The sequence below is a fragment of the Ursus americanus genome, chromosome 32, assembly GCF_024610735.1.
Source record: "Ursus americanus isolate L20-20 chromosome 32, mUrsAme1.1.p, whole genome shotgun sequence".
NCBI classification, from domain to species: domain Eukaryota; kingdom Metazoa; phylum Chordata; class Mammalia; order Carnivora; family Ursidae; genus Ursus; species Ursus americanus.
This window is the reverse complement of record NC_142158.1, coordinates 7,939,087-7,958,906: the sequence shown is the minus strand read 5'-3', so window position 1 is coordinate 7,958,906 and position 19,820 is coordinate 7,939,087. Positions and strand designations below refer to the sequence as shown.

The 19,820-nt window shown below is 47.4% G+C and overlaps 1 protein-coding gene and 1 long non-coding RNA gene across 4 annotated transcripts in view; both read right to left on the bottom strand.

The window, feature by feature from the left end:
- Window positions 1–11,721, bottom strand: part of PSMG4 (proteasome assembly chaperone 4) — a 45,538-nt gene extending 33,817 nt beyond the window's left edge. For 2 of the 3 annotated variants that reach the window (XM_087858239.1, XM_087858240.1), the window contains exons 1-2: window positions 11,422–11,721; window positions 58–133 (exon numbers count right to left, since the gene is read on the bottom strand). In XM_087858239.1, the coding sequence (XP_087714365.1) occupies window positions 58–133; window positions 11,422–11,595 (250 nt within the window). In that variant the 5' untranslated portion in view covers window positions 11,596–11,721. The remainder of the gene's footprint in view (window positions 1–57; window positions 134–11,421) is intronic. The other variant, XM_045811667.2, reaches the window with a different exon arrangement.
- A 1,202-nt stretch (window positions 11,722–12,923) lies between these two features.
- LOC123801601 (uncharacterized) lies at window positions 12,924–19,011 on the bottom strand. The gene is made up of 3 exons (XR_006782272.2): window positions 18,881–19,011; window positions 18,622–18,728; window positions 12,924–14,980 (listed from the first exon to the last, which is right to left on the bottom strand). It is a non-coding gene; the product is annotated as an uncharacterized LOC123801601 (long non-coding RNA).
- Between the last annotated feature and the right edge of the window lie 809 nt (window positions 19,012–19,820).

Sequence of the window (19,820 nt, the reverse complement as noted above, 5' to 3'; positions counted from 1 at the left end):
CCATTTAACAGCGAGATCCCCATGTGCTGCTTCTGCAGCCCCAGCCGCGGTACGTACCCAAGCGCTGCGCAAGGCCAGTGGAGGTCGTGTCAGAAGTGTCTCCGAGGAGGGAGGTAGACACGGGGATGGAATCCTAAAAGGAAAACAAAGAACACGATGCTGCTTTTCCATCAGCCAAGCTTCTGTGGCTTCGGATTCTTCCCAAGGGTGGCAGCGGAAGATTCTGGGAGGTTAGACACATTTACCGAGCGAAGGAAACTCTGGCGTCTGCGTGGACGACAGGGTAGGCTGACCCTCCACTGCATCTGAGGTCAGACAGCTGGCACAGATGAAGAGCAGTCACGGAAGCTGGCATCAGTGCGTTAGCAAGTTCTAAGACTTATGTTACATAAAAGGCTTGTTTTAGTGTTGGAAACTCCGAAGCATGCTGAAGGGCCACATTACAACCAAGAGGAAAGCAAACAAGATCATTAAGGGCACAGCAGGAAGACAGCTAATCACAGAGTCTGGGTGCCAAGTGCCTCCGGGTCCCTCTTGCCCCCAAGTTAGCCATGAGCCCAGAAGGCAGGATGCCTATCTCCTTGTCTGGGCCTGTAGGAGAACACACAGCTCCACTCCCCTGAAGGTGTCTGAGCTCTTCAAGGTCAACGAGGGCCCCATGACTTTGCAAAAGGGCACCAGCCATCAGTGTCCAAATAACAAAAACAGACACGTCAGGATATGTTTTGACCAATCCTCATTTCAGATAAGAAGCAGTAAAACTAAAGAAATAAATGTGGCCCTTCTGAAACACAGAAGAAATCTGACCACCAATTTCTATGGAAGTAATCCCCTTTACCATTAAAATTGCTAGCTTGAAAGAAAAAAACTCGCTAACTTATAATATGGCCAAAATTCTTCTTTTATCAAAATACTAGCCTTCTAAAAGAAATAGCACTCAGTACAGAGTCAAGATTTTTTTTTTTTGCCTTTTTTAAAAATTTAATTATATTTATTTATTTATTTAATTTAGATTTTAGTTAACATACAGTGCGATATTGGTTTCAGGAGTAGAATTTAGTGATTCATCACTTGCATACAATATCTAGCGCTCACCACAGCAAGTGCCCTCCTTAATGCCCTTCACCCATCTCGCCCATCCCCTGCCAACTCCCTCCAGCAGCCCTGTTTGTTCTCTGTCCTTAAGAGTTTCTTATGGTTTGTTTCCTCTCTCCTTCTCCCCTTCCCATAAGGTATGTTCATCTGTTTTCTTTCATAAATTTCACCTATGGTATCTGCCTTTCTCTGACTTATTTCACTCTAGTTCCATTCACGTCATTGCAAATGGCAAGATTTCATTCTTTTGACGGCTGAGTAATATCCCATTGTATGTATGTACCACATCTTCTTTATCCATTCATCAGTCCATAGTTTGGCTATTGTTAATAACGCTGCAATAAACATCGGGGGGCACGTAGCCCCTTCGAATCTGTATTGCTACTAGTACCTCTAGTAGTATAATTGCTGGGTCACAGGGTAGTTCTGTTTTTAACTTTTTGAGGAACCTCCGTACTGTTTTCCAGAGTGGCTGCACCAGTCTGCATTCCCACCGACAGTGCACAAGTGTTCCCCTCTCTCTACATCCTCACCGACATCTGTCGTTTCCTCTGTTGTTAATTTTAGGCCTTCCGACAGGTGTGAGGTGGTATCTCATCGTGGTTTTGATTTGTATTTCCCTGTCAATGAGTGATGTTGAGCATGTTTTCATGTGTCTCTTAGCCATCTGGATGTCTTCTTTGGAAAAATGTCTATTCGTGTCTTCTGCCCATTTCTTAACTGGATTATTTGGTTTTGGGGTGTTGAGTTTGAGGAGTTCTTTATAGATCCTGGATACTAACCCTTTATCAGATATGTTGTTTGCAAGTATCTTCTCCCATTCCATAGGCTGCCTTTTAGTTTTGATTGTTTCTTTTGCTGTGCAGCAAAAAGAAACTTTTTATCTTGATAAAGTCCCATAAATTCATTTTTATTTTTGTTTCACTTGTCTCCAGCAGTGTGTCTAGTAAGAAGTTGCTTACAGCTGAGGTCAAGGAGGTTGCTGCCTGTGCTCTCCTCTAGGATGCTGATGGATTCCTGTCTCACATTTAGGCCTTTCATCCACTTTGAATTTACTTTTGTGTATGATGTAAGGAAGTGGTCCAGTTTCATTCTTCTGCATATTGCTGTCCAGTTTGCCCAACACCATTTGCTGAAGACACTGTCTCTTTTCCATTGGATATTCTTTCTTGCTTTGTTGAATATTAGTTGACCATATAGTTGTGAGTCCATTTCTGGGGTCTCTATTCTGTTCCATTGATCTATGTGTCTGTTTTGTCCCAGTACCATACTGTCTTGATGACTACAGCTTTGTAAAGAGCTTGAAGACTGGAATTGTGATGCCTTGTTTTCTTTTTCTTTTTCAGGATTGCTTTGGCTATTCGGGGTCTTTTGTGGTTCCATACAAATTTTAGGATTGTTAGTTCTAGCTCTGTGAAAAATGCTGGTGGTATTTTGATAGGGATTGCATTAAATGTGTAGATTGCTTTGGATAGTATAGACATTTTAACAATGTGGGTTCTTCTAATCCATGAGCATGGAACGCTTTTCCATTTCTTTGTGTCCTCTTCAATTTCTTTCAAAAGTGTTGTATAGTTTCCAGAGTACAGATCTTTTACCTCTTTAAGTTAGGTTTATTCCTGGGTATCTTACTTTGGTGCAATTGTAAATGGGATCGACCCCTTGATTTGTTTTGCTGCTGCTCTGTCACTGGTGTTTAGAAATTCAACAGATTTCTCCACATTGATTTTATATCCTGCAACTTTGCTGAATTCATGTATCAGTTCTAGCAATTTTAGGTGGAGTCTTTCGCATTTTCTCCATAGAGTATCACATCGTCTGCAAATGGTCAGAGTTTGACTTCTTCCTTGCTGGTTTGGATGCCTTTAATTTCTTTTTGTTGTTTGATTGCTGAGGCTAAGACTTCCAGTACTATAACAGAGCGAACATCCTTGTCTTGTTCCTGACCGTAGGGAAAGGCTCTCAGTTTTTCCCTTTTGAGGATATCAACTGTGGATCCTTCGTATATGGCCTTTATAATATTAAGGTATGTTCCATCTATGCCTACTTTGTTGAGGGTTTTTATCAAGAACGAACGCTGTATTTTGTCAAATACTTCTTCTGCATCATTGACAGGATCTTATCCTTTGACAGGTTCTTATCCTTTCTTTAATTAATGTGGTGTATCATGTTGATTGATTTGCAAATACTAAACCACCCCTGCAGCCCAAGAATAAATCCCACTTGATCATGGTGAATAATTCAGTTAACGTAGCATTGAATTTAATTTGCTAGTATTTTCTCGGGAATTTTTGCATCCATGTTTATCAAGGATATTGGCCTGTAATTCTTTTTAGTGGGGTGTTTGTCTGGTTTTGGAATCAAGGTAATGCTAGCTTTGTAGAATGAGTTCGGAAGTTTCCATTTCTATTTTTTGGAACAATCGGAGAAGAACACATATTAACTCTTAAGTGTTTGGTAAAATTCCCCTGGGAAGCCACCTGGCCCAGGACTTTTGTTTGTTGGGAGACTTTATTGCTGACTTCATTTCTTTGCTGGTTATGGGTCTGTTCAAATTTTCTATTTCTTTCTGTTTCGGTTTTGGTAGTAAGTTTCTAGGAAATTGTCCATTTCTTCCAGATTGCCCAGTTCACTGGCATATAATTTTTCATAGTATTCTCTTATAATTGTTTGTATTTCCATGGTGTTGGTTGTGATCTCTCCTCTTTCATTTGTGACCTTATCTCTTTGGATCCTTTCTTTTTTTGGTAAGTCTGGCTAGGGGTTTACCAATTTTATTAATTCTTTCAAAGAACAGGCTCTTTTGTTAATCTGTTCTACCGGGGGAGTTTTGTTTCTATATCATTTATTTCTGCTCTAATCTTTATTATTTCCCTTCTACTGGCTTTAGGCTTTATTTGCTGTTCCTCTTCTAGGTCCTTTAGGTATAAGGTTAAGTTGTGTATTTAAGACTTTGCTTGCTTCTTGAGGTAGCCCTGTATTGCAATACACTTCCCTGTTAGGACTGCCTTTGCGGCATCCTAAAGGTTTTGGATTGTCGTGTTTTGATTTTCATTTGCTTCCATATATTTTTTTAATTTCTTCTTTAATTTTCTGGTTAACCCATTCATTCTTTAGTAGGATGCTCTTTCAACTCCATGTATTTGAGGTTTTTCCAAATTTTTTCTTGTGGCTGCCTTCAAGTTTCATAGAGTTGTGGTCTGAAAATACGCATGGTATGATCTCAATCTTTTTTGTGCTTGTCGAGGGCTGACCCAGTACGTGATCTATTCTGGAGAATATTCCATGTGCACTCAAAAAAAATGTGTGTTCTGCTGCTTTAGGATGAAACGTTCTGAATATATCTGTTAAGTCTATCTGGTCCAGTGTGTCATTCAAAACCAGTTTCCTTGTTGATTTTCTGCTTAGATGATCTGCCCATTGCTGTGAATGGGATGTTAAAGTCCCCTGCTATTATTATCAATGAGTTTATGTTTATTATTAATTGATCTGTATATTTGGGCACTCCCAAGTTGGGGGCATAAATATTTACAATTGTTAGATCTTGTTGATGGATAGACCCTTAATTATGATATAATGCCCTTTTTATCTCATTATAGTCTTTGTTTTAAAATCTAGTTTTTCTAATGTAAGTATGGCTACCCTGGCTTTCTTTTGATGTCCATTAGCACGATTGATGGTTCTCCATCTCCTCACTTTCAATCTGCAGGTATCTTTAGGTTTAAAATGAGTGTCTTGTAGGCAACAGACAGATGGATCTTGCTTTGTTTTTTATCCATTCTCACACCTTATGTCTTTTGATTGGAGCATTTAGTCCATTTACATTCAGAGTGATTACTGAAAGATATGAATTTGGTGCCACTGTGTTACCTGTAGAGTTGGGTGTTTCTGGTGATATTCTCCAGTCCCTTCTAGTCTTTGTTGCTTTTGGTCTTTTTTCTTCCACTTGAAGAGTCCCCCTTAAAACTTCTTGCAGGGCTGGTTCAGGGGTCATGAACTCCTTTAGTTTTTGTTTGTATGGGAAACTCTTTATCTATCCTATTCTGAATGACAGCTTTGCTGGATAAAGAATTCTAGGCTACATATTTTTCCCATTCAGCACGCTGAAGATATCCTACCACTCCTCTCTGGCCTGCCAAGTTTCTGTGGACAGGTCTGCTGTGAATCTGATGTTTTCCTTTGTAAGTTAAGGACTTTTTTCCCCTTGCTGGATTCTTTCCTTGTCCACGTATTTCATGAGTTTAACTACGATAAGCCTTGTTGATGGTCAGCTTTTGTTGAATTTATTGGGAGTTCTCTATGCTTTTGGATTTTGATGTTTGTGTTCTTCCCCAGTTTAGGGAATTTCAGCTGTAATTTGTTCAAATAAACCTTCTACCTCTTTTTCTCTCTCTTCACCCTCTGGGACTCCCGTGATATGAATATTATTACATTTTAATAAGTCACTAATTCCCCTAAGTCCATGTTTGTGATCCATTACCTTTCTTTCCCTCTTCTTTTCAGCCTCATTATTTTCCATAATTTTATCTTCTATATCACTGATTTGCTCCTCTACTTCGTACATCTCGTTTTTATGGCTTCCACTTAGGATTGCATCTTGGTTATAGCATTTTTAATTTGGACCTGACTAGATTTTAGTTCTTTTATCTCTGCAATAAGGGATTCTCTTGTGTCTTTTATGCTTTTTTCAAGCCTAGCTGTATCCTTATGATTACTGTTTTAAATTCTAGCTCAGACATCTTACTTCTATCTGTATCGATTAAATCCCTGGCCGTGAGTTCTACTCCTTGTTCTTTCTTCAGGGGTAAACTTCTGCATCTTGTCATTTTGTCCAGAAAAAAAACAAAAAACAAAGACAGAAAAAACAAATAAAAAAACAAAAAAACAAAGAAAAAAATAGCAAAAAAAGTAGACCTTGGGTGTGTTTTGGTCTGTTTGTTAAAAGAATCTAGATCCAAAAATTTTCAAATGAATAAATAAAATAAAATGAAAATAAACAAAAAAATAAAAAATACATTAAAACATATAAGTTAAAAAATAAGAAGAAAAGGAATGGAAAAAAGAAAATAAATGAATAATAAAAAAAAAAATAAAGAACGAAAGTAAAAAGGAAGCTAGATCCTATTTCCCCTAGAGCTGAAACTTTGCAGCACTCTACGATTAGTAGACTTGGTACCAGCCAGTTGTTTGTGCTGGTCTTTTGTGGGTAGGGGCCTGTTGGGCTGATTCTCAGGTGGCTTGCCCTAGTGGAAATGGGCTGCCGGGGCGCAGGGGAGCAGGGCATTATAAGCAGACCATCCTCCATTAGGTGGTGCGTTTTGCTCCCTGAAGACTTTCTGAGCTGATGGGCAGGATGAATATGGCGGCGACCCACACACTAGCCCTGGAGCTGAAAGTTCTCACCCCCACTCTTCACTGAGCCCTCACGGAAGAGCAATCAATCACCTCTCATGTTCCCAGTTTCCATCAGAACCCTGCATTCACCCTGCTTGTACCCAGGCTTTTTTATCTCAGGCATATAACTTAGTTTCAAAACTCCAAATTTTAGGAACTCCCAAGGCATGGACCCACACTGTTCCTCTGGGCGAGGGTCTCCCCGCACTTTTGCCATCTGCTGCCCATCCCAGGAAAGCAGTCTCACCACCTCACAGCAGTTCTGCAGTGTTTAGTGAAATAGCAGAAAGCCGGAACCAAGACCTGCTGCTCTTAGCCAGCATCCCCACTCCTCTGCCAAGGAACAACACAGCACCTTGGCACCACCCATTCTTCCTGCAACCCAGGGAATCCTCAGACCACCCTGTCACTCCTGGCACTCTGCCCTGCTTCACCACCTGAGCACCTTTTAGCCAGGGACGTGACCCACAGTAGCGGACTGCTAAAAGTTCAGATTTTGCACTCCACTGCTTAAATACTTTGTGGTAACCTCCATAAGCAGGCTCCCTCCCACCTCTGTACCCACAGTTATATCTCTGCAAGCCAACTCTCCACACCTCCTACCTTCCAAAAGGTGGTCGCTTTTCTACCGGTAGACTTGTAGTTTTTGCTCTCTCAGACCTCAGATTGATTTCTTGGGTGTTCAGAATGATTTGATAACTAGCTGTGTTCGCAGCACAAAACAAGCCAATATGCCTCCACCATCTTAACTCCTCCCCACCAGGAGGCAAGATTTTTAGAGGAACAAGCTTGTGCCACCAGAGGCTCTGGGGTGGGCGCCCCTCCCCCACACTGTCTAGGTAGAGACAGGTAAACTGAATAAACACCTACTATGTGCCAGATACTGTGAGCAGGGCACAGATCAGAGACTGCTCCTTGTCTCCTAGTGGTTCAAAGTCACTTCAAAACGAGAAAGAACTTGTTCAGGTCTATAAGAGATGATCAAAAAACACAGGATAAGAATGAAAGCATTTACTGCAAGCTTTTTTGTTGAAAAGATAACAAAAACATGAACGCAATTAACGTTTACTGTTCACACGTTTCAAGTTCAATATTCAGCCGTATGCTAACAGTATTTACAGTTAAACTTTTAGAAACAGAAAATCTACCTTAAGGTGATCGTTTCCCACCAAAAACAAAACTAAAAACCACATATTGTTACCCTTAGTACTTCATTATTTCCAAAACCATACTATGCCCAGCTGGCCTCCCAGGCACACACGTGCTCAGACAGTTTTACTACGGCTGGAACAACACTGTCCACTCCAAGTGGGCCCAACAGGTCCTAACTCACCTGAGCACATAAGGCCCCTATATCATCCTTGTTCTAAAGCCTGTCAGTGCCACGAACAGACCACGTGACACAAGGCCGGCCAGCTGGAAGAGCAGCACAGTGGCATGGTTTTGTTCCTATACAGTCTTGTCTTACATGTGGGGGGGCTGAGGGGGAAGGGACGAGGGGGAGACTTCACAGACCCTTTGGTGCCACCGTCCACGCATGGGCCAAAAACCTTTTTCTAGGAAGGGCCAGAGGATAAATCATTTGGTTTTTATGGACTACAAGGTCCAGTTGTTTTTTTTTTTTAAAGATTTTATTTATTTATTCGACAGAGATAGAGACAGCCAGCGAGAGAGGGAACACAGGCAGGGGGAGTGGGAGAGGAAGAAGCAGGCTCATAGCGGAGGAGCCTGATGTGGGGCTGGATCCCATAACGCCGGGATCAGGCCCTGAGCCGAAGGCAGACGCTTAACTGCTGTGCCACCCAGGCGCCCCTACAAGGTCCAGTTTTGACCATGTGACTGCCATCAAAATACAAAAGCTGTGACAGACACTACTGAATGGCGCGCAGAGCTATGTTCCAATAAGGCTTGGTTACAAAAGGAGAAGGCAGGCCAGCCCCTAAGCCATGGTTCGTCAAGCCCTGTGCCACAGGAATCTTGTGTTTCCTGCTTTAAGCTATGGTCTACACCTCTTCTTTCTAGCTGGAGAGTGGGTGCTCTCTGGAAGACAACGTACAAGTATACAACGTGGCCAAGGAATAGGACTGAGCTTCTAACAGGTCTGGTAACTGAGAGTGGCCCCTTTTCCTTTTCCTGCCTGATCTTGGTGGAGTGTGAGCTTCCAGTTGAGAAAATATAGCCTACTAAGAGCTATGACTACCACATGGTCAGACTGCCGAAGTGCACCAAAGCAGCCCACAGGAGGAATCTTGAAACTGATTCAAGGAAGCAATGCCTGGTCTTACCAATGAGCAGTGCTGGGCCCCATGTAACCCAGAGCCTTACCCACTGTCTATGATGACAGCCTAAGGACTAAGACAGAAAGAAGGGAAGGTGAGGTGGCTCCAAGGCACCACAGTCTCCAAACACACAGCCCCACCCATAACCCCGTGGCCGTGCAGGCCCTTTACCTCTCCTCCAGTGAAAGAAGAAACTGCCACCTGCCCAAAGGCCCAGCTGCCGGTACCCACCAGAAAAGAAATAAAAGAAAACCTGCCCAGGAAAAGAAGAGCAAGAAGGCAAAGGGCAGAATAGAGATACTGTGTGAAGATATCCAGGAGTCCCATTCAGAGGCTGTCTCCTTCCCAAAGCTTTGCCCAGGTCTTGCCTGATGGCTCATGCCTCTGATTTCCTACCACCCCCAGGTCCCCTCAAGAGATTACAATCCTTACTGCCTGCCAGGCTGTAGGTTACTGGTAGCCCTCCCTAGGAAACCTGGAGTTCCTGGAGGGGGGCCTCATTCATTCATTCAACAATTTAATGAGTAGCTTGTCAGGCACTAAGGTTACAAAGACTCATAAAACAGACAAACCTCACCACACCACCACCACCACTATGGATCCTGATGATAAACTGCAGAAGGAGCAAAACGTGGGGACACGCCAACGTGCTACAGTAGCCAAGAGGCCCGTGAGTGGGCAAGGAGGGAAGCGGGAGCAGGGGAGCTCTACCAGGTAACAGAGCCCAAAGGGTTACTGTAAAGTCTCTGAACTGCGCTCTGAGTGTACCTCTTGAAAGGTCTGGAGCAGAGGAATGACAATATCTGATTGCTGTCTACTGCCCTGTAGAGAACTGGCCATAAGGCAGTGTTGTGGGCTGAATGGTGTCCTCCAAAAAGATAAGCGTCCATCCTAACCCCCAGCACCTGTGAATGTAACTTTTTTTTTTATTAGAAATAGGGTCTCTGCAGATGTAATTAAGCTGTAATTTAAGATGAGGTCATATTGGAATAGGGTGGTCCCTTAATTTATTATGACTGGTGTCTTTATAAGAAAAGACATAGAGAAAGAGACACATAGAAAAGAAGGCCAGTGACATTGCAAGCAGAAATCTGAGTGATGAAGCTGCAAGCCAAGGAATGCCAAGGACTGCCAGCAACAGCAGAAGATGGGAGAGGCATGGGAAGATTCCTCCCTCAGAGCCTCCAGAAGGACCAGACCTACTGACACCTTGACTTCAGACTTCTGGCCTTCTGAACTGTGAGAGAGTTAATCTTAGTTGGTTTAAGCCACCCAGCTGGTGGCACTTTGCCACAGCAGCTCTGAGAAATTAACACAGGCAGCAAAGGGGGAATCAGGCAAGGAGCCAAGGAGATGCTGCAGGCTTGGCCCAGGGTGGCAGGCCTGACAGGAGGTGATGGGTGTGTAGAGGCCACTTTGAGGCAACCAACTTGAACAATGGAAACCTGAGTACACAGAAGGGCCCACAGTGACCTCCAGCCTCTTGGCTGAATACAAACAGGCCCATTAGGCCACCCACCTAAGCCCTAGCTAACCAACAGGTTACTTACACCCCAAAACAGGTACCATAAAAAGGAGAAACATTCCATATGTTCCCATACCTCCTCACTTTCCCCCTTAACTACAGTTCCCCAACACCGCCTCCTGCAGACAATCTCTCCCTTGCTGTCCTTCCCGCTGCTCCCTTGCGGTGCACTCAATAACCTTCTGTCTCCTTTGTTGTGCCTTGGGTGAATTCTTTCACAGACCATGCCAACGGCCTCCGCCTGAAGAGGTCGCCCCACAGGCTGGTTGGATTCCCCCAATGTTTTGATAGACCGCAGTGCCTACAGATTCACTGACACTCCCATGTGGAGAGCGGAAGAGAGAGTAATAAAAGTTTGAATGGAGTTTCCACAACAGCAATGGGCTGGCTGTGAAAGAAGCAAGTGTGTGGGAAGAGGCTAAGAGTTCGGTCTTACATAGGTCTCGTGTGAGATGCCTATTAGACTTTCAGGCGGAAACATAGGAGTCCGAAATTCAGGAAAGAGGTCTGTATTAGAAACAAAGAAAATTCGGTGTGGTCAATATAGGGAAGGCATGAAAACTAAGAGATGAATGCCATCCCCCAGGGCGGGCGTGTGACCAGAGAGCAGAGGTCCCACGATGAAGCCCCAACGAACACTCCAACTACAGAGAGGGGCTAGAAGAGCCAGCAGTGGGGCGCCCGCCTTAAAGGCAGTGCAGGAGGAGAGAGGCGGGGCTCAGCTGGGGGCCCACGTGCCGGCCCGAACGCACCCCGTTCCCCTCGGGTGGTGCAGGTCTGGACCGGACCCCGGTTCCCTAAGACACCACAGGAAGAGTTCCGGGGAGCCCCCAGGCCCCCCTGGGCCCAGGAGAGACCTGAGGGCCACGCCCGCGCACCTAGAGGGCCGGAACCCCTTCTGGTCCCCCACCTGCGCCGGGACCCTCGGGTACTTTCCATCCCTGCCCCCGCCCCCACACCGGCCCGCCCCCTTGGGCCCCCACCCACCACGCCGGTTCGGCCTCCCCCGCCGCGTCCCCTGTCTTCTTCCCCCCCTCACCCCAGCCCCGGGCCCCTTCAGGACCTCCCGGACCGCATTCGCGGCCCCTCTCCGCCCGCCCCCTCGCCCCGGCCGGGACCTGCACTCACGTAGCGGTTGCACATGGCCACGGCGAGGTTGCGCAGGTGCGGCGTGGCTCCCACCCACAGGAACAGCGAGTCCGTCAGCCGCATGACATGGAAGTGGACGAGCTGCTCCCACAGCCTCGCGCTGAAGTTGTGCAAGGAGACGTCCCCGCCGCCGGCGGCCCGCGGCCCCTCCATGCCGCCCGGCGGGCCCAGTCCCGCTAGCGCCGAGACTCTGGTTGCGCTGCGGTCGCCGGCCGGGCCAGACCCAAGCAAGCGAGCGCCGAGAGGCCGAGCGCGCGCCTTCACTTTCGGTCCTGGCGGGCCCGGGGAGGAGGAGGGGCTAGCGCGGGACAGGGGCGGGGCCAGGAGTGGGCGGGGCCGGGCTGCTAGCCCTGGAGCCGTAGGCAGAGCGGAGACCGCGGGGCTCCGGCCTCTCCCAGAGCTGGGGTTTAGTGAAAACCTGCGGTTATCAGCGGCAGGGGCAGGGCCGGCGTCAGGGCGGGTGACCTCAGGATGTTCAGGGGTGCCGGGCCGAGCTCGCCCTCGCTTGTTCCCTCTCTCCTCCTTAGTGCTTGATAAGTAGCCTTGATGTGCTGGAACTAGCTGCACTGTCTTCTTCCCAGGTCGTGATTTTTAATTAGTCTCTTAAGCGCTCTTAGCGCAGCCACCTCCCATCACATCGTCTTTGGTTTGGTTTATCAAAATCCTCCTCCCCTAGGAGCCCTGTACCTACAGGGAAGACTTGAATGCAGCTAGCCTTTGAGAAAGGCGGCGATATTGCAAGAAAGCCTCCAAAAATTGTGACCAGTAAAGTTGGCAGGAGGCACTCTAAGACTCACCCCCTGAGGTTTGCAAACACATCCAAGCCTGGGCCTCGGGCTGAGTTTTTAACCTTTCTGAGACTCTGTTTCCTCGTGGACAAAATGGAAATAAGAATAAGTACTTTTCGGAGGAGTGGAAAGGCATAGGCGTCAGTATGGGAAGCAGGGTTAAGGGTGGCCATTATAACCCCTGCTAAGGGACCCTTTAATTTGAGTCACTTTGGGACACTACAGAGCTGAAATAAGGAAGCCTTCAATATAAGAGAGAATGAGGTAAAAGCAAGCAGGATCCATTTTGTCAGGTTCTGTTACAACAGACCATTGCTTTTTATGTCAGAACTATCACAGTCCGGGGCGCCTGGGTGGCACAGCGGTTGGGCGTCTGCCTTCGGCTCAGGGCGTGATCCTGGCTTTGTGGGATTGAGCCCCGCATCGGGCTCCTCCGCTATGAGCCTGCTTCTTCCTCTCCCACTCCCCCCGATTGTGTTCCCTCTCTCGCTGGCTGTCTCTATCTCTGTCGAATAAATAAATAAAATCTTAAAAAAAAAAAAAAAAGAACTATCACAGTCCTACTTTTTAAATCTCTAATAGGTCTCAGTAGACAACATTGAAATGTAAAAGGTTAAGTATTTTTACAGGTTTGTTCTATTTGCTAATTATCGATGACTCAATACAAAAGTTAACTTTCAGGTCAATACTTTTAACAGCTTTATTCAGGTATAATCGACGCACAGTAACTACACATTTAAAGTGTGTAAATTGAAGTTTTGAAGTATATCCCACGACACCATGGCTATGATGAAGATAGTGAACATGTCCACCAACCCCAGAGGTGTCCTCGAGCCCCTTTATAACCCTCCTGTTCCCCCCCAACCACTGATATGCATTTTGTCGCTTCCGATTCGTTTGGATTTTCTAGTTTTAGATAAATGGAATCGTAGAGTGTGTACAGGTTTTTTGCCTGCCTTTTCACTCATAATTACTTTGAGATCCATCCATTGTTGTGTGTATCAATAGTTCACTCCTTTTTATTGCGGAGTGGTATTCCGTCACACGGCCACACCACTGTTTGTTCATTCTTTCACCTGTTGATGTTCATTTGGGCTGTTTCCAGTTTGGGGCTGTTACACTAAAGCTGCCACCCATATGCTTTCATCTCTGGTAGATAAACACCTAAGAGTAGAATAGTTATATCATATGGCAGTAGTATGTGTAATTTCTTCTTTTTTTTTTTTAAGATTTTATTTACTTATTTATTTACTGAGAGAGGGAGAGAGAAGCAGAGGGAGAAGAACAAGCAGACTCTGCACTGAGTGGGGAGCCCAGCGTGGGGCTCAATCCCAAGACCCTGAGATCATGACCTGAGCCCAAATCATGAGTCAGGCACTTAACCAACTGAGCCATCCAGTTGCCCCTGTATGTATAATTTTTTAAAGAACTTAATGAACTGTTTTCCGTAGTGATTATACCATAACATTCCCATCAGTGTATGGAGTTCTGGGTCCTCCCCATCCCCATCAAACAGCAAGGACCACGTCAACTACTTGGTATGGTCAAGCTTGTTCATTTTAGCCATTCTAAGCAGTGTGTAGTGGTATCTCATTGTGGTTTTACTTTGCATTTCCTTATTTACTAGGGAATCTTAGTTCATACTTCGTGTCATACACAAAAACGAACTCAAAATGGTTTATAGACCTAAACATAAAACTTTAAACTATAAAACTTCTAGAAGAAAACATAGGAGAAAACCTTTGTGATCTTTAATTAGACAAAGATTTCCTTTATAAAACAACAAGACCCGTAAAAGAACAAATTGATAAATGGAACCAATGGAGCAGATTATCTCACCACATCTCAACCCTAACACCCTCTCATGCTTCATCCCCTAGGAAACAAACAATTTTTAAAATGAGAATTTATATCTAAAGAATCCAGAAGAACTGTCTGGGGAAACTGAGGCAACTAGTTAACAGCATATTGCCTCACGGTCCTCCTCCACACCCACTCAGCACAGGTTGAAGTGAACTCCTCTCTGCTCCTACAGCTGGCTACTGAGCACTGCTGGGAAAACCACCTGACCAGCAGGCAAGGGTCACAATCAGGCATGGCCCCAACAGCAGCTGCCCCTCAAACACTACCGTGCACTCCCTTAGACTGTGTCCTGTCTCATTTACTCTCAGGACTATTATCCTCAAGCCCTAACCCTATCCAAGCTCAAGTTCACCAGATAAGGTGCTTCTAATTTTACAAAGAAAATGGAGATTATCTGGCTTAATTTCCCCTACACCTTGTCCTTCTACTCAAACCCTTATCTTCATTTGATCCATTCTTACTACCTTCTCCTCCCCCCATTGCCTTGAGTTTCCCCTCCTCTCGTCGAAGGTTAATCTATCCACCTGTGCTCTGACCCTATCCTTCTCCACATCCTCAAGAGCCCCACACTGTCAACTTTGGTGGCTTCTCCAAAGACTCTGTGGTGGGCTCTGAGATGTGCCACCTACATCCCCCTTCAAGAAAGGACTTGTCCCAGCTGCTGGAAATGGTGTTAGCAGACTGTCATCCACTATCACCTCCTTTGGAGTCTGCACACCCTTCCCAGGACAGCTCACATTCGGTGACTGATGGAGGCAGCAGTACAGAGGCCAGGCCATTTCGGCCCAGTGCAGGACAACTGTGAGGGGCCGTTTTTGCTCCAGAGTGCCATGGATTCCGCTGAGGCTGACTTCAAGAGTTGATTCACCCCACAGCATCAGAAGAAACTGTGGATGGAAGATCAGGAGGCTGAGTGCAGTCACCCCAATAAAATCTTATGGCCCTTTGGCTCAGTTTCTGGACCTGGAACCCAATAACTAAAGACATGGCCAGGTCCCCTGCAACAGCATATTAAGTATACACAGTATGACCATCCAGCCCCTCCCTGAAGAGACCAAAGGTCATTTACCCAGGTAACACTACACTAGGGAAAACGAAGACCTGAACATCTCAAGAGTCCAAGTTGGAATTGAGATACGGAGACCTGAAGTGTCTTCATGGTCCTCCTGCTAACATGGGGGTGTGCAGGAACCAGACAACACATAGTGTCCTGGTTAAGGGTCCATTTGGCCTGCAGAGCAATCTGGGATCATTCGCCTGGTCCCTGAATATATAACTGGGATAGGCATATTTGGAAGCTGGCACAATCCCCACAGGGGGTCCTTGGCCTGTGGGGTAAGAGCTCTCATAGTGGAGAAAGCTCTGCGGAAAACCATGAAACTGCCCCTTCCCCAGCCAAGCAACACTGCATGGAGGGGAGGATGGTGGAAATTAGTGCCAGCCTTAAGGACCCAGAGGCTGTAGTGGTGGTGGTCTTCATCATATTTCTACTTCCCCAGCTGAATTCTGGAAGATGATAACAGACAACAACAAACTCAACCAAGAAGCAGTCCCAACTGCACGGATGCAGTAGCTTTGATAGAGCAGTATAGTAAGGCTGCAGGGACATAATATGTGGCCGGCGATCTGCGATACGCATTCTTTTCTATTCCGATCAGAACAGAGGAGCAGAAACAGCTTGCATTTCCATGGGATGGACAACAACATTCACATAGAGTTTTGCCCGGGACCATGTTCGCTCCCCACCCTCTGTCAGAACATCGTGAAGAGATCTAGACTGTCCAGACATCCCACAGAATATCACACTGATGCCCTACAGTGCTGTCACCTCCGTTTCACCAATGCCCTGTGTTTAGTTTGCACCTCTGGCTGTATGGGGGATCCCACAGAAAGGGCGATGAACGAGGTAAGAGCCTGAGCTTGGTTTTCAGATAGGTCCGTGCAGGGGCGCTAGCTACAGCGGTTGTGCTGGAGCCTTACTCCGGCAGTGCGCCTGGTCAGCCACGTCATGTGGCCAGAGCAGGAGCCCAAGGTTAGAGTGCACATAGACTCATGGGCGGAGGGCCAGGCATTGGCTGAGCTGAACAGGAAACTCTGGGGAGAAAGATTGGAAGACAGAAGACAGGACAGGGAGGTCTGGGGAAGAGGCATGTGGATAGAGTGTCCACCAAGGGTGAAGATCACTGGGTCACCTGTTATCACCCAGCAGAGAACACCAGTAGACAGAATGACTCAACAGGTTGATGTTAGCCCCTGTCTTCTACCCCCCCAGGGCTGGTACAATGAATGGCCAAGAACGAAAGATCCGTGGTAGCGGAGGTGGTGGTGATGCAGGAGTCAACAGCATGGAATTCCATTTACCAGAGCTGTTCTTGCTGCTCCCATCACCAAACATCCTCCTTACCAACAGAGGCCCAGACTGAGGCTGCCATGGCACCAGGCCTCAAGGAGAACTGACTGCTACCCCCCAAGATATGGGGCTCTTTCCACCCAGAAGGGCCAGTAATTGGTTCTGATGGAATAGAACCACGTTCCAGGTGTGAGCCCTCGTGCCATCATCTGGGCTCTTGCAGAGTGAGTGAGCTTCCAGCATGGCATCACACGGAACATCACGTGAGACGGCCAAAAAGGTGGGAGAGTGGGCCCAGAGCCATGGGAGCCTCTGGCCACATCACACCATCTGTGCCACCCACAAGCTGCCCACCGAAGACCGAAATGCTCAGAGATGGTAATTTAGGAGGATGGAGAACCATCCCCCCCAGATCCTCTGTGTAGCTTGAACGAAAGGACTATATATGGTGCTGTGCTCCCAGCGGAAGACCATGTAAGTCAGGGATCCAAGAGTGGAAGCAGGAGCAGCCCCTCTTATCCTCACTCCCCCCACCGGAACAGGGCCGTGTGCTTCTCCAAGCTGCACTTACGGACTGCAGCAGTAGTGGTCCTGCTTCCCAAAGGGAGAACACTTCGTCCAGGGGACACAGCAACAGTTCTGCTCAGTAATTAGCTATGGCGGCCACCAGGCACTTTGGGCTCCTTGTGTCTAGAGCCCAGCAACTCACAAAGAGGAGTCACCGTCCTGGCAGGGGAACAACACCCTCATCATAAGGGGGAGATAGGGCTGCTGTTACCAGGTAGGGGCAGGGAGGAAAATGTCTGACACTCAGATGGGCTACTTGGGTGCCATGCGGTATGCCCTTGCTCAACTGTGACAGCAAATGGACCCAAATATAACTCGGGCCTAAGGGCAGATCCTCCTTCCAGGAAAGAATTGTTGCCCAGTTGCTGGGACCACAGGGCCCTCGAGAGTCAACCCCTTTAGGGATGACCTCTGCTACTGAGAGCTGCCTTGCCCCAAGGTGTTTCCTGTGATGGGGGGTGGGGGCAGGAGGCTCTCTGATAGAGGCAAGGGAATAAAGATACAGCCACTTTGGCCCCAAGCAGTCAGCTCTGACAGCCATGTGAACTCCAGAGCTCCCCATGAGGTCACGGGAGGCTTTTCCTTCTGCCTCTGTCCACTCGTACTTCCTCTCACTCCCCTGCAGGAGTGTTGATTCCAAGGGTACTCTCTAATAACATATGCAGACGAAACTTTCCGAAATTGCTTTCTGGTGAACCCAACCCGGGACAGGCTCCTTCTGTAGCCTGTTCTCCGCTCACCTTACGCATTCCCTGGGCAATTTCATCCACGGCCATGAATTTGCTTGTTACCTAATCTCGAAAGTATGCATGTACGGCCATCATTGCTTTTCCTAGAGGCGTGCACAGGCCCAGCTGCCTGCTGGCGATTATTTCTTAACTGTCCCCCACAGCGCCTGGCCCTTCGGTGTGTCCATACCCAATTTCATCTTCTCTTCCACCCTCTCCCTCCTGCCCTCCCCCCAGCCCTTTCCTTCCTGTATTCCTTGGGCGAATGTTCCGCCACTCCCTCGGGTTTCCAAACCGCAACTCAGGAGTCTTCTCTATTACCGCAAAAAGGGCTGCCCACGGCTTTCGCCCACACTCCTCCCTCACACCCTCACCACCCGCACTTCGGGCCTGGGGCAGACCTTGCCCTTGATTCTCTTGCATGAACTGCTGCCCTGGCATTCGGGCTGGCTCTCTTGCTTCCTCCAGGGGGCCTCTCTCACTGTGGCCAGAGAGATCTGTCAAATGAATAAACCTGCTTTTGTTATTTTCTCTAATGAAAACTTTCTTCAGGGACGTTTAGCCTCAATGCCTTTGCAGACATCTGAGGCCCCCGGCCCAGCTGCCAGGCTGCTTCATGGCTGTCCTGTCACCCACCTGCTGCTTTACGCTCTGACCACAAATACCAAACTCCACCAGGCGCCCAGAACCTACCACCACCTCTGCTTGCCCTGTGCACCATGTATTTGCTGCCCCTCCCTGGGCCTGCCCCTGACTTACCTGCTGGAGAAACCACTCGTCCAGAAGTCAACCCCAAGAGCACCCCTCGGGGAAGCCTTCGCTGCCTTGGCGGGCAGGCACAGCCCCTCCTGGCCCTTCAGCTTACCTCCCATAGAGCACTCACTTTCTGTGATGGCCTGTTTCCATGCTCATCGTTCTTCTTGAAAAGCTCCTTGAGGGCAGCTACCAGGTCTGCCAGCTTCGGCGCCTTGCCCAGCATGGACCGTGCACCTAGTAGGCACCAAAGAAATATTGACTGAGTGGCTGAGTGAGTAAATGAATACATGCTGGAAGGATAAATAAGGGCCTCCTCGGGGCCTTGGGCTCTAGGCCTGGCTCCACCATTAATTAGCCTGTACGCCTCTCTTCTAGGTCTCTGTTACCTTAGCTGTAAACTGAGAAGATTGGCTAAGAGGATCTCTAAGGCGCCTTCCAGAGCTAATGCCCTCTGAAGATCAGATAAGAATGCAGAATGGTAACAAGATCCCTGTCGTCCCTCGGCCCTGAGCAGGAGGGTGCAATTCTTCGAGACACCACTAGGTGGCAGGTGGGAAGGAAGCGGGCTGACTGCGGGGTAGCTTTCGCTTTCAGAAAGCAAGGGTGAGTCGCTGGGTTCTCACTCTTTGTAACTCAGGAACTCTGTCGGGGGCAGTCTTTTCTCCAGGCTCTGCAATTTTAGACTCAGCTGAAACAGCAGGTCCTGTTTCTCAGGTAGGCCACAGCCCACAAATGCAAAAGCACCCAGCAGCACACCGCAAAAGAGGCCAGTCTCCCAAGGGTCGGCTTGAAAAGAGGGCAAGAGGGGCATCGGTGCTTTCATTCATCCCTCTCCTCTTTCTGCCACCAGTTTGGGTTGTGAGACTTTGTCTGGTGTGAATTTCAGTAGGAACCAAGCGTTACAGGATTTTTTTTAGATGACAGATAAGAAAACTGCTCTGTGGGGAGGATACCGGTTACCTCCCTTCCAGGTGAAGAAAAGTGAGGCTTGGAATGACAACGCACGCCGTCTGAAGAGAGAGCTGCCCCGGGCATGTTCACAGTGCAATCAGTGAGTCATAAGAACATCCAGGATGTTTTCAGCATCACAGGACTCTCTCATGAGATCCTTGGGCATTTAATCCAAAACCAAACCCAAACTCCGTCATACGCCATGATTGGTGATGTGGTGCTTGGTTTCATAATAGGCTAGGTTATGCTACAGTGACATTTTAATCCTGCAAGGGCTTTGGCACTGGGGGGTAGGAGGTAAGGTGGGAGGACTCTGCTCCGTATAGTCCTTCAGGGGACCCAGACCATACCTGGGGTCCCAACAGCAAAAGAGAG